The sequence below is a fragment of the Polypterus senegalus genome, chromosome 6, assembly GCF_016835505.1.
Source record: "Polypterus senegalus isolate Bchr_013 chromosome 6, ASM1683550v1, whole genome shotgun sequence".
NCBI lineage: Eukaryota > Metazoa > Chordata > Cladistia > Polypteriformes > Polypteridae > Polypterus > Polypterus senegalus.
The window spans coordinates 133,143,546-133,157,975 of record NC_053159.1 but is presented as its reverse complement, the minus strand read 5'-3'; the positions used below and the strand labels follow the sequence as shown (position 1 = coordinate 133,157,975).

Genomic DNA, 14,430 nt, shown 5'->3' with positions numbered 1-14,430 from the left:
TGTAACCAGGACGGACGCCCCCTTCGTGGTCTGGAGGAGGTACAAGCCCTCCTCTGGTCCTCCTGAGACTTTTGATATCGTGAACGTGTCTGCAAAAACTGGGGTCTCCTGCCCAGCAAAAGTCAAGCAGCCAGTGCGCGTGCATAGCTGTGCCGGCCTTTGAGACGCTGACTGCGCTTCTGCCTTAAGTCAAAGTGAGCACTTTTCATTTTTTCACCCTCCCCCTGAGCTATAGCCCAGACAAGTGCAAACAAGGGACCCCTTTTCTACACCGCGGCAAAGTAATATTAAGGCAATTTGAACTTTCTTTTGCACGTATACGATTATGAGGTTGTCAGCTCAGATTATGAAGACACGCACAGGAGTGGAGGACTGACAGTGCCATCACAGCCGATTAATGGCAGGGACGTCTCACCAGTCTACACAAGACCCACCGCGACTGTCCCCAAAAGGCGATCATATCGTCAGCAAACACATCTCTATACTATATAAAAGAAAAAGGCAACTTTCCTTTTTTTACACCTTTTTTCCTTTTATCCCAAACCAAAGCCTTTCTCTCTTAACACTGCAGAGGACACAAAACTAATTTTCTTTAATTGCTGGTAATGCCGGTAAGGCACATTACCAGAGACAGAAATTTGAACGTTCACATAGAAAATGTAATTTCTATACCACAGCCGTTGTGTAGCGCCTTTCAAAAGGCATCTTCTACCGACAGATGATCCATATACATTTTAGCTGCTGTTAGTTACTTACCTGTTGTGTTACACAGTCTTTAAAATGTAGTTTACCCGCAACCACTCCAGTAGTGCTCAATGTACCTGTACTTTTTAAAATGTTAATGTTTTACTGTTTAATAACTTATAGACTATATTTTATTATTTTTCCCTTGCACTCAGTGACCAAAGCTATACACACACATATAGACACATACATATATATACACATAAATATACCTGTGTGTATGTTTGTATGTATGTGTATGTGTATATATATATATATATATATATATATATATATATATATATATATATATACACACACACACACCTATCTACATTATATATATATATATATATACACACACATACACACACACATACATACATACACACACATATATATAATGTGTATGTGTGTATGTATGTATGTGTGTGAATATATGATGTAGATAGGTATGTATATATATATATATATGTGTATATGTAGATATGTATATAGATATGTATATATGTATATAGATATGAAGATATGTATGTGTATATATACGTATAGATATAGGTAGATAGAGATATATATATATAGAACAACACTCATATCAATGACAAAACAATTACATTAACAATCATGTTACGTTATTTTTAAAATTTTTCCTTTTCTTTTTCATACCTTCTTTAACACACTACTTCTCCGCTGCAAAGCCCGGGTATTCTGCAAGTCTATACTAATAAAAGGCAAAGCCCTCACTGACTGACTGACTCACTCACTCATCACTAATTCTCCAACTTTCCGTGTAGGTAGAAGGCTGAAATTTGGCAGGCTCATTCCTTACTTACAAAAGTTAGGCAGGTTTCATTTCGAAATTCTACGCGTAACGGTCATAACTGGAACCTACTTATGTACATATATACGGCCATAGTCTGCTGCTGGGTCGCCGTGTGAGGCGGAGTTGTGTCCCTCATCGTCACGCCTCCCACGTAATTGAGTGCCTGCCCATATAAGGCCGTCCATCAGAAACAATCCAATAGACATGCTGCCGCTAAATATTCGCGGGTGAAGGACTGTGCTTATGTAAACGAAGATGAGATAGTCAGGGATAGACTAGTGTTTGGCACAAACTCAGCGAAAGTGCAAGAGAAACTTTTAAGTCTTAGCTAACATTGAATAAAGCCGTGGACATGGCAAGATCTCACAAGATAGCACATGCACAGCTAAGAACCTTCGATGCATGTACTCCGAGTGGCTCATGTGAACTGACTGTGAACGCAGTACGCAGAGAACAAGGAAGAGCTCCAAAGAGCGCTGAACAAAAAACGCATTACACAATTGAGAAGGCAGCAAAAGAATATGAAGTGAGTGACGCATACAAGCATATTCATAAGTGCAGCTACTGCGGAAACAAAGCACGGTGTAAACCTTAAGTTTAAATTAAGTTCATAGACAGGATGCCGCTGGCGTTTGTCATGCCTACGACGAATACGATATTCGCAAGACACAAGTTTAATGAGACGACGCAGGGTATAAACGAGACTTTTGATCACTTTGTAACAAAGTTAAAATTGCTGTAACGCAGTTAACATTGCTGGTGAAGGACTGTGCTAATGCAAACGAATAGGAAAGCAAGGTGTAAAGCTTAACTTTAAATTAGGTTCATAGACACGCTGCTGCTGGCGTTTGTCATGCCTAAGACGAATATGATATTTGCGAGATACAAGTTTAATGAGAGGACGCAGGGTATAAACGAGACTTTTCATCACTTTGTAACGGAGTTAAAATTGCTGGTGAAGGACTGTGCTTATGCAAACGAAGATGAGATGGTCAGGGATAGAATAGTGTTTAGCACAAACTCAGCAAAAGTGCGAGAGAAACTTTTAAGTGCCGGGTCTGAGCTAACATTAAATGAAACAGTGGACATTGCAACATCACAGAAACCTGTTATCTTTACAACGGTTGACAAACACGGAATATAACTTGAACACAACACATCCTCCAAATACGAACCTGATTGAAAGAAATAATAATAATCAAATCCTTGATGACAGCAGCACTCATAACAGTGACAAAACAATTACATTGACAATCATGTTACATTATTTTTAAAATGTTCCCTTTTCTTTATCATAACTTCTTTAACACACTACTTCTCCGCTGCGAAGCGCGGGTATTTTGCTAGTAAAAGTATATAACCGCAGAAAAAAGAAATCGGGTTAGGGGATGATGCTGACATGTCCGCTTGGCTGGTGCAGAGGTAAAAACTGCTGTCTCATGATCAAGAGGTTGTGGGTTCAATTCCATGTCTTTTCTGCAATTACCATTTGCTGCCTCCTCTCGATCATCAGCAAAGTTTTTATGAAAATCATACAATTGAGGCTACAGAAACATTGAGAGCAACGAGTCAGGAAGAACAAGCTAGATTTAGACAACATCGAGGATGCATCGACCAGATATTCGCTCTTCGACAGATAACGGAAGAAAGAATTCGATGTGGTAAACGAACTGTCATCGTCTTCATTGATTTCAAATCTGCTTTCGATTGCATTCATTCAATCATTTTCCTCAATAAATAAATGACCAAGTATAATATTTTTGTCTCATTTGTTTAACTGGTTTCTCTTTATCTACTTTTAGGACTTGAGTGAAAATCTGGTGATGTTTTAGGTCATATTTATGCAGAAATATAGAAAATTCTAAAGGGTTCACAAACATTCAAGCACAACTGTAGATGGGAACTTCTTTCAGTTCCTTTTCTTCTTTCATCGGTTAATACTGATACTGATTTTATACTTGTATTGGTCACTTTGTATTACTAGATACTTTTCAAGTATTAATTACTGGATACAATTCTAAAAGATATACTTTCAGAAATGTTATGTTTAAGAAAATTTTAACAATAATTAGGCACACTCCCTCCACCACAGTCTGCTGGATATGAAAGGAATTGAGCCATCACAAGCCTATTTGTGCTCTGTGTTTAAGTTAGTTGCAAAATGCTGTTAAAAAGCATATAATTAATGTAGTCTACCAACACATGTAATTGCATTCTATTATCACTATTACTTTTGAATATCACTCAATGTTACAAAAATATTTAATAAACAAAAATGTTATAGCTGACTCTTGGATGAAGTGAATAAAAATGTGAAATGCTCCAAATTTCATATCAGTTAACTTAGTTACTGGACGCACCTGAATATTATGTTATGCATACATTGTCTAAGTTATTTTAATTCAGCTGGATCATGGTAATTGCTTTGTGGTGGGCTGGCACCCTGCCCAGGATTTGTTTCCTGCCTTGCATCCCATGTTGGCTGGGATTGGCTCCAGCAGACCCCCGTCACCCTGTAATTAGGATATAATGGGTTGGATAGTGGATGGATGGATGGATCATGGCAATATAGTCATAACTAAAATTACAATAGTGAAAACAAATCATACTAGCCGAAGCCCGCTGTAGCATACGGTGGTGTAAGAATAGGAATGGAAAACGGTGAGAAAGGAATTCAGTATAACAAAGGCTTAGGAAACCACCGTCACAGTATAACGAAAATAGCATGGAGCGCAACCAATGCCAATGGTCGAGAGAGTACCTTCCTGTAGCAGGCTATGGAAAACATAGACATATATAGATAGACGCCGCATTCACTGTGTTGCCCAGTCGACACGATAAGTCAGCGCGTCTGCCTTATTTTGAGTGGCAAAAGTGCCATATAAACTAATACAGGTAGACGTGGAAACCGGGTTTTCTGATGAAAAAACAATAATGTTTTAAACAGTATCGTTTACATACAACAGATTTTGGCGAATTGTTTACATGCAATTATTTATATCCATTTATACACTAATAATGGCAATTATTAAATAATAATAATAATAATTATTATTATTATTATTAAATAATTCCTCCCGTATAAGTAACAGTTCTCGGACTGCTTTCTTCCATCTCCGAAACATTTCTAGACTTCGTCCTGTTCTTACGCAACACAGTACTAAAGTATTGGTTAATGCCCGAGTCACCTCACGTATAGATCACTGTAATGGTATTCTATCTGTCATCCCACAAAAACGTATCCATCGCTTACAATTTATTTAAAATTCTGCTGCCAAGATAATAACCTGCTGTTCTAAATCCACTGAACATACTACACCTATTCTCTCTTAACTTCACTGGCTCCCTGTTAACTATAGAATACAATACTAAATACCGCTCTTAACATTTAAAGCTCTCCACAACCTCACTGATCTCCTACAGACTGACACTCGTCTCACTCACTCTGATTCTCATCTGCAGCTCTACTTTCTGTACCACACATCAAACTCTGTGCAATGGGAGCTCGAGCATCTTTCATAGTGCTTTTCAACTCGGGAATTCTCTTCTCTCTCATATACATCAGCTCGATTCAATAACACATTTTAAAACTACCCTCAAAATGTATCTTTTCAAACTGGCATACCAATTTGTTTGTTTGCTAATTATTGCTGTCTGATCATGAGCAACGGTGGATGCAGAAGTAGGATTAGAGATGGCGGCGGGCTCTGTCGTGCATACCCCATGATGCGGGAGGAGGGTTAGAGTTGGTGGGCATGGCTCTCTGTCTTGCTTGCCCTTAGTTAGATTTGGCGGGCGGGCTTTGGCGGGCGTGGCTCTCTGTCTTGCGTGCGCTCTCTGTCTTGCTTGCCCTTAGTTAGAGTTGGCGGGCAGGGCTCTGTCGAGCGTATCTCATGGTCTTAGAGTTGGCGGGCGGGGCTCTCTGTCTTGCGTATCTTGCGTGCGTTCTCTGTCTTGCTTGCGCTCACTGTCTTGCGTGCCCTTAGTGAATTATATATATAGATTTGCAATTTTCACCAGTGTTTGGACAGGCACCAAAACCAAAAATTGATGAGTATTTAACACAAAATAATTAACACAACAGGATTTAATGATATAAATGAAGATAAAAATACCAAAATCAACATTTCAAGCTCAAGTGTTTTCAATACTTTTTCTAGTGATATTTCATTGTTAAGAAGCATACTAATTAAAACATATTAGAACATATTAGAACAGTTTTGACGGAAAAAGGCCATACACATCAACAAACTTGTCCATCCCATTCAGCCTGATTCTGGAAATCAAGATTTGAAGGTCCCAAAAGTCCTACTCATCACCATATTATTTTATGTAGCCTCTCTTTGAAGCTGTTCAATAAGGAAAAATCTGAAAGTCATTACTAATTTTTTAATTATTAGGTAGCATCACATTTTTCTAATTAAAATAAAAAAAAGAAAAAGATCAGGGGCCTCATGTAAAAACAGTGTGCGTACGCATACAAATGTTGCGTAAGAACGTTTCCACGTTCAAACTGCGATGTATAAAACCTAAACTTGGTGTAAAGCCACGCACATTACCACGGAACCTCATACCCTGTCGTATGCAAGTTCTCTGCTTGGTTTTACAGACTGGCGGCCCCCAGCGTCAAAGCAATGCTACTCTTCCTGTGTGGTTTATCTTTCTTTTTCAGATCCTCATCCCTAATGCAGCTTTATAAATACACTGAAATTAACTACATATTATTTATTAGTTTAATGCATCTGATTGTAATTAACCTGTAACAATATAATAGTCCACAGAATGGTCAAACTATTCCAAATACCATAGCTGCTTTAGCATTGTTAGCGTTGTTACTCTCACTGCACCTTCTTCTTCTTCTTTCAGCTGCTCCTGTTACTCTCACTCGGAGCAGCTGATCAGAAAGAGAATTATCGGTATACAGCATCAAGCACACACTGCCTCAGCCATGATTTCTATTTGAACTGCTTCTTACACGGCAAACGCTTCAAAACCTTTACTGTACAGACCTCGCGGTTCAGAAACAGTTTCATCCCAAGAGCTCTAAACGCAATCAATCAGTCCATCAACTGCTCCTTGTAGAACTGTTTGTACTTATAAGTACAATTACCTCACTGTAAAGTTGCGATACAGTTATAATATCACAAAACCTGAGCCACTTTACAAAGCGTGTATTTACATATGATGACAATATCATTTTTAAGATGAAATGCAGCAAAATATGTGTATTATGTTATACAGATAAAACTTTAACTTTATTTAAATAATCTATATTGTTAATAATTAAAGGACACAGTGTCGCTACGCTAGCAAGGATCTGCCGCTTCGTTAACGGATTGTTCCTGCCTCACACTGTATGCTTCACTAGAACTGGTGTGAAGGATAGAATAATTAAACATGTACTACGAAGATATTTCAATGTTCCTTAAAAGTTTTGAAGAATCGGCGTTATAAGCTTACAGATGGTTTAACGTCTATTACAGAGCTGATTGTGTGGCGATTGGGTATTTGGAGAAAGAAAAGGAAGGACAGGAATTGAGGGTTAGTACGTTTGAAAGAGACAGTACGTCTGCAATAAATTATTTTATCAAAGGTAGCACACAATCACTGCGCCACCGTGTTCCCATGTTTAATAACATCCTTTAATTCCTATCATCATGAAAATATCACGTATACATCTCAGTATTTTAATTATTCAGAGAGCTGTAATATCACAAATTTAATGGATTCTGTGTCCTGTCGGAGGTAGAGAAAGCCGGTTTAAGTAGCACATAGTGATTCACACACATAGAGCACATAGAAGATCCAATACAAAACAAAGCATTTAACGTACTACTTTATTTATGATGGGATTTAAGAAACTAGTAAATTAAATGATTTTAAGATTAAGTTTATGATGTTCTACTTTAATGACAAAATAAACTATGTGATTAAAGTGGAAGTTTTGAGATTAAAGTTGACATTTTGTGCTTTTTCCCCACTGTGTGCCTTTTTTTATCTCTGTACCCTAATAAGCTTTCATATGACACTCAGACAGTGGGCAACGACTTGCCTTTTCACGGCGACTTTGATATGCAATTTCTTTTTTATTTCAGGCACTGTGCGAGTTTGTGAACTTGAGCTTTCAAGTTTCTCTGACACACTATGTCACTTGATCGGCTTCCTTTTCTTGTTTTTACCACTGTTTAAAACCAACAAATAGTAAATTTTTCCTTGCCTCCACTTGGTATTCGCTGAAATTGTTATCTATTTTTCCTCATGGTTTTGCCATTGTCTTTTCACAGAACGCTGAGCTTAAGGGCTATTTATATTGTTTTACATATTCAAAGAGATGTAATTCTGGGAGGAGTTGGGGCGGGACAGCAGGCGCGTGTGTTACTTTTCACGCTGATCTGGATTTATGTAGCCGAAGAACGTGGAAGTTTGCATATGCACAGATTCCTGCATCTGGATTTTTCTGTGTATACACACATTCCCACTTTTGTGCTTATGCCATGTTATAGTGCGAGTTCTACGCACGGCGTTATACATGAGGCCCCAGGTGACTGTATTTTTTCACCATTCAGCATGTAAGTATAAAAAAAAGAACATTGCAGTAATATAATTATTTAAGTTATAATTATAAAACTTCTTATTTAAGTTATAAATTATAAAACCTCTATTTATGATGACAAACAGTATTTATATGACATTTTCCTGAAAACGCTTTGAAAGCATCTTTTATTTAGTTTCTATTTGATGTCATCAACATAATGGAAATATCAGCATGAATTATGCAAATAAAAGTATAGTAAAATTAAAAATGTTAGACTCAATCCAGCAATTTTAATACAAAATGTGAGAAAAGCACTGCCATTTGTTTAAATATAAAAAGGTCAAAACATATGAATCATGTACGGCTTCCAAGGTGAGTGCCGCAAGTTATATTCTTTATTCATAAATATCTTACCAAGAAGATGAGACCTTCCATCACCGAGGGGATAACGCTGATACCGTGGTACAGCAAATGGGGCTAGCTCATGGAAGCGAGAGTCAAGAAGAGGTTCTAGGCGTGAGGCTGATGGATCAGCTGGGTGAAACAGGCTGTACAACTGATTGCAAGCTGGTCGAACTTGAGTCACTGAAAAGAAAACAAACACATGAAGCTGTACCCAGTTGCTGAGGTTCAGTATTACGCATGTGCCATGGAATAAACTCAAGAGGGTCACCACATTAATGCATTTCTTATTAGGCAAAAAAAAAAAAAAACACATGGAAAACAAAGGTGGAGGGCAAACTACTCCACACATATAACTAACATGTACTTTGCTGCATTTAGTATGAGGTAGGTAACTGTTTTTTTTTTTCTGCAAGATGGACTATGTTTAGTATCAGGTTATTCATATAGATCTAACATAATACTAGTTACCACTGCAAGCCATTTTAATTCTGTAGTTTACTACAAAAAATCCATTGTAAATGCTATAATTTAAATAAGCATGCCTTTTTTTATTACCCTTCATTGAAATAAATCACATTTTAGATGACTATGTGGTGTTATTATTGGCAAAAAAATTAATGTAGGTGATTTCACTGACATGTTGTCTATTATTATTACTACATATTGTAATAAAATTAAAAGTTGAAAGTAAAATTTGTGAAATCTCTGAAAATAAGTTTTTCAGTCCAATAAAGTGCATTATTACATTCTTGAGCTTAAAACAGCAAAGGACACTAAAATATATATATATATATATATATATATATATATATATATATATATATATATATATATAAATATTTTTTATATTATAACATAAATCACATGGACACAAAGAACAGCTCAACTGTGCAAAATTCATAGCAGGGAAATGTACTTGTCATTTAGGTGCCAAAAGAAAAACAAAGATTTTATAGTTAGTATTTCAAAAAAGCAGTGAATGACACTCATAGTGATTTGTTTTCCATCTGATATGTGAATAAGGAAGAGAAAGAACAAAGTACAACAAAATTATTTCATATAGCAATATTAACCAGTTTACTGTACCTTTTGGCAAGATAGCAAGAACCTTTTTCATTAGAATGCATATACTAGGTAGACACCGATACAAACATTTGACTAGTTTGTAGTGCTAATAAAAATTTTACAGTTTATGTTGAGATTTCCAGCTGCCAATTACTGAGCAGCATAACATACTTTACAAACTGCTGAGACTGAACATATTATGAAATGCAAAATGCAGATATAGACAGAACTCTTTTCATTACATATTATTATGTTACTTCATATTCATAATGGTATTTGCCCACCATTTTACTTTCAGATTACAATTATTCATTAAAGATTTCCTACCATGTATCAGTGCAACCTCCCAACTTCCTTCTCCTCCTACCATATAAGCTCCAAAGAATGTACATTTTTAAAGTAGGATAAATAAATGTGTGTTTTGCAATTTGGGATTCCATTGCTACTGGACCCTGCTTTATAGCATGTGCTTTAAATATTGAATAAGGATTTCTAAGTTTAAATGAAAGCCAGCTGAATGCATTTAATTGTAGCTTTGTATAAGTTTCATAATGTATTTTTGATTTTTCCTTACTTGTTGTTTTATTTATGGTCATCTCTTGTTTTAGATATGGCTTTATCAAAGTTATCTCACTGGACAGCCGATCGCTGCTATTACGTTGATTGCTTGTGTTGTTGAGATATTTGATATTCTCACAAGTGTAAGCAGACATTGGATGACAGGAACCTTTTCCTTATAATAAGGGCCTGCAAACACATGCCAATGGTCAACTTTTCTGATCTGTGAAGCTTCAGGCTATTGCCTTTTAAACATTTAAAATACTTTTGCACTTTTGCCTTATCGGTGAATTTTGCCAAACAACTTTTTTCAGTCTTGGAGTATGTTTTCTGTTTCTTGGTTTTCCTCTCATTGAACTTTCATTTCTTCAGGTCAGTGGTACGGTACTTAGTCATTAGAAGCCACATTTACCCATATGGACAAGATAAGTGAAGAAAGTCCTTACTGATTTCCTTGTTAAGTCCTTCCAGTTTAACACTTTTTTTCTGTTGTGGCCACTCTAGTATAATTACAACTGCATACTAATTAGTACTTCTCTGTCACTGTGAAAATCCTTGGTGACTGGATGTTTAATGTGTCGTAAAACAATTCTTTATTTATTCTGTGTCGGCTGGGCGTCATATGTATTTGTTTATGAATACAACAACGTATTTAAAAGAGGGCATGGGTGTGCTGGTTTACATGCCAGGGACATTTTATGGAACAAAACTTCCTCTGGATGAGTTTGTAAGCAGATTTAAAATGCTTGTTTTATGCTTGTTTTATTTAAGGCCCAGGTACTTGTGTTGTACTTAAAATGCAGGGAACAAGTTCCAGCGAAGTTCCCAACTCTTACTCTATTTGAAGATTTATGAGAACGGATAATATGATTTTACACCAGTGAGCTATATTAATCTTAATAGAGACAAAACATTTTAAGATTTCTACAGTATTTTATGGGTATTAAACTTCTTTATATGAGTTTCCTACTGTTTCCTCGTCAGTTGTTAGTATTTCCAAGTATCTTAAAAGGCAAGGTGGGAGCCTTAGGTGGGGAACAACATCATAATTTGATGGTTTATTTAATCTTTTCTGATTCCTCCTGGGTGTTTCCATATGTATAAACTGAAGTTTTGATGGCCAAATAAGTCATTTTTGACATTTATTAAGGGAAAAAAGGTAATAAAGAAATTATTAAAAAAGGCACACAAACACTGCAATGATGAATAAAGATGAAAAGTTCCAAAAACTGCATTTAACACATGGCAGACACCAGAAATAATGTTCCAAAAAAACCCCAAAAAAACCGAAAAGGTCATCCCCTTTTTTATTATGCTCTTCAATAAAAACAAAGATTCTTAGCCAGCTGACTTGCCCTGGCAAATCACAATACCTGTATATTCCCTCCTGATACCTTGCAGCTCACGTACTGATTTTCTCCTGGTCTGAACTGAACTCTCCTGTTTCTGATGTAAAGATTGGCTGGTCAATCATCACCTGACTCGGGTCTAACATTGCTCGCACTCCCTAGTGAAGCACCTAGCCTAAACGTCATATATGCCGACAGCGACGCACGTGCCTATGTTGTCAACACTCCGCACCACATCCTTCTCTTATGTCTCTGACCAGCATTCGCTATATGCCTGTCTGTTACTTCGCAGCACCACAGCCACTCTAGAACACCAAGACAAAGCACGACGGGCAGTAGGCATGCACCACCCCCTGAGGGCCCTTCTCATGGAAATGTGTGCCACCTGGTCCTCTCCAAGCCCAACAATCCACGGCAGCTCCACTTGTGCATCCGAGGAACAAACCGGTAATTAACAAAAGTTTGTTTTTTTTCTTTTATTATAAGGACGGTGCATCCAAATAAACAAAAACTGATCAAAGTACTTTTAAACTGCTACATTGAGTAACGTTTCCTCACAAAGACTAATGGTGATCCTGGCCTGCTTTTGTTTCATGTTTTGGAGGCCTCAACCCCTATTCATTATGATTCTGACTCCTGCTCATGATATTTAAAAGATCTAACTTCTATTTGGGTGTGCAAGTTTCAAAACCTGCTTCAAGAGTTTTGAGTGCCAGTATTACATATAAACACACATGTGACTGCCATAAAAACAGGGTTTAAAAAATTAAAACCACACAAAGGAGAAGTCATTGAATGTGTATAAATAATGATGATTTTTGTTTTGAAGTGTTACAAAGAAAAATGTACCATTAAATACAGTATTTAATCAAAATCAGCAAATTAAAACACCAACAAACCATTCATTTTTTTGTGCATTTATTTCAGTTATGAGTTAACTTAAGATCCATACCTTGGACTCCTGGCAGTACAGTCTTTCTCATTGCCAGCACAAGTCCCAGAGGAGATCCAAAAATGAAGAAGTCTGATATTTCAAAATCAAATTTTCCGGGGCTTGAAATAAGAAGGCTAGAGCTGCTTCCCTGTCGAAGATCTGAATCTTCCTGGAGCAGACTAGAGTGCACAAAGTAACAGAGACAGAAATGACGAGGTAGGAACTTTGTGAGGAAGAGAAAGTGGTAGAATGCTATAAACAACACTTATATTATCTATTTAATGTTAGACATTTCCTTTAATGAAAGAAAGCTTAATAGAACTGTTTTACTATTTAGGCTTTGCAAATTCAGTATATAGATTAATAATAGTCAGTAGACACTGAACAATTAAGGAAGTGAAGAAAGAACTGATTTTATCCTATACGTCTGGATGGTGCCATAACATCTATTAAGACAAAAATAATAAAAAAAACAAGAAGTATTACATATTTTAATTTCCCTAGCAAGGTTAAACTTAAAGTAAAGAAAAATATATGTAATAGGTGGAAATTCATTAGCTATACAGACTTTAGGTAGTTCCCTTATATTAACTATAAACTGTAGTGCAAATCATGTGGATGTGCCAAATCATCATTATAAAACAACAAGAACATTTCTCCAAACAGAAAAAAAATGGTTAGCTTATCATTTATTTTCCGAGGGGCAAACGATGAATATATTAATCAATAACTGAAGCCTAAAATGAACCTGTAAAGTTCATAATTTTCATACAGAAATTATCTTCAACCTGCAGACATGGTGCCCACTGTAGTGCAAACTGACACATGCACTTCATTTGGCCCCACAATGGAAGAGATGGGGAAAATGGCAATAAGTATAAAACAAACATTGGATGTCATCACAATGTAGTAAAATGAGTAACAAGTAGGTTTCACAAATTAAGAAAAAGTAAAAAAAATACCCAAAACACAGCCTAATTAATATGGAACAGCTAGAGATAAGCAAGATTATCATATTCTCTACTAGTGATGCACAAACCCCACTGAATTCATTTTGCCATTATTTTGGCGAAATCACAGAAATGTTAGGGAACCTGGCCAAACTCTGGGGAGGGAGCAACTGAATTAATTCTGAGTGGATTAAAATGGTGCAAGGGTGTTTTAATTTTACTGAAGTCTAGCAACTGTGCTGAACTAATTATTGTGGGGAAAAATGTAATCTGAGCTGTAAAGTAGTTGTACTGACCATTGGGCCACTGTGTCTCAAACAAAAAAGACGCAGATGGAACAATAGCCACAAGAAAACACAACAAATGGTCACAAAAGTAAAAAATATATGAAGTATATATACATAAATCAGCAAATCACCAATGATCTAACATTATCATGCGTAAAAATTCTGTACAAGGTTGCTACACTTCTGTGATGTTATGCTGGCCTCACAAAGGCTCATGGGGCACTGGGAAAAATGTTCATTTAAGCCGGCCACAAGCCTGAATATCTTGCTACAGCTACTGTAAGGTGTGGAGTTCCACATTACACAGGGAACACGTGACTTCCACTGTCTACTGGAAGGTCTGGAGTTCCACATTAGGCAGGAAACTTGACCTCCATGCTCAAAATCATGATGTTCCACGATGCGCCTGCTTAGACTATGGCTAAGATCAGGGTTTTAGCTGATTCATTATGGTTACATTATGGATGAGACTAGGATTTAAGGAGGCTTATGTGTCTCAAAGTGACAAAAATGAGTTCACAGGGAGGTTAGGTGTTTCCTGTGTAGTGTGGAGTCCTACAACTTACAGTGTCTGCAGCTAGACCCCTCTTGCCACAGGCAAATGTCTAGGAAGGTATTCATTGAATTACATCATTGATAAACACAGTATATTCACTGCAAATCTCGATCTTTAGAAGACCTGCCACCTAGGATAACTGATGTGATTGCTGGTATTACTGAAAAGCAACTTGAAAAAGTTTTCCAAGAACTACTGAATCATATTACCCTTTGTATTAGTAATGATGGTGGACATGTTGAAAA

The 14,430-nt window shown here is 36.7% G+C and overlaps 1 protein-coding gene across 1 annotated transcript in view; it reads right to left on the bottom strand.

Annotated features, from left to right (window-relative positions):
• LOC120531637 (membrane-associated phosphatidylinositol transfer protein 3-like) overlaps positions 1–14,430 on the bottom strand; it is a 340,667-nt gene that overhangs the window by 66,857 nt on the left and 259,380 nt on the right. The window contains exons 9-10 of the mRNA XM_039757228.1: positions 12,411–12,571; positions 8,496–8,666 (exon numbers count right to left, since the gene is read on the bottom strand). Coding sequence (XP_039613162.1) covers positions 8,496–8,666; positions 12,411–12,571 — 332 coding nt within the window. The remainder of the gene's footprint in view (positions 1–8,495; positions 8,667–12,410; positions 12,572–14,430) is intronic.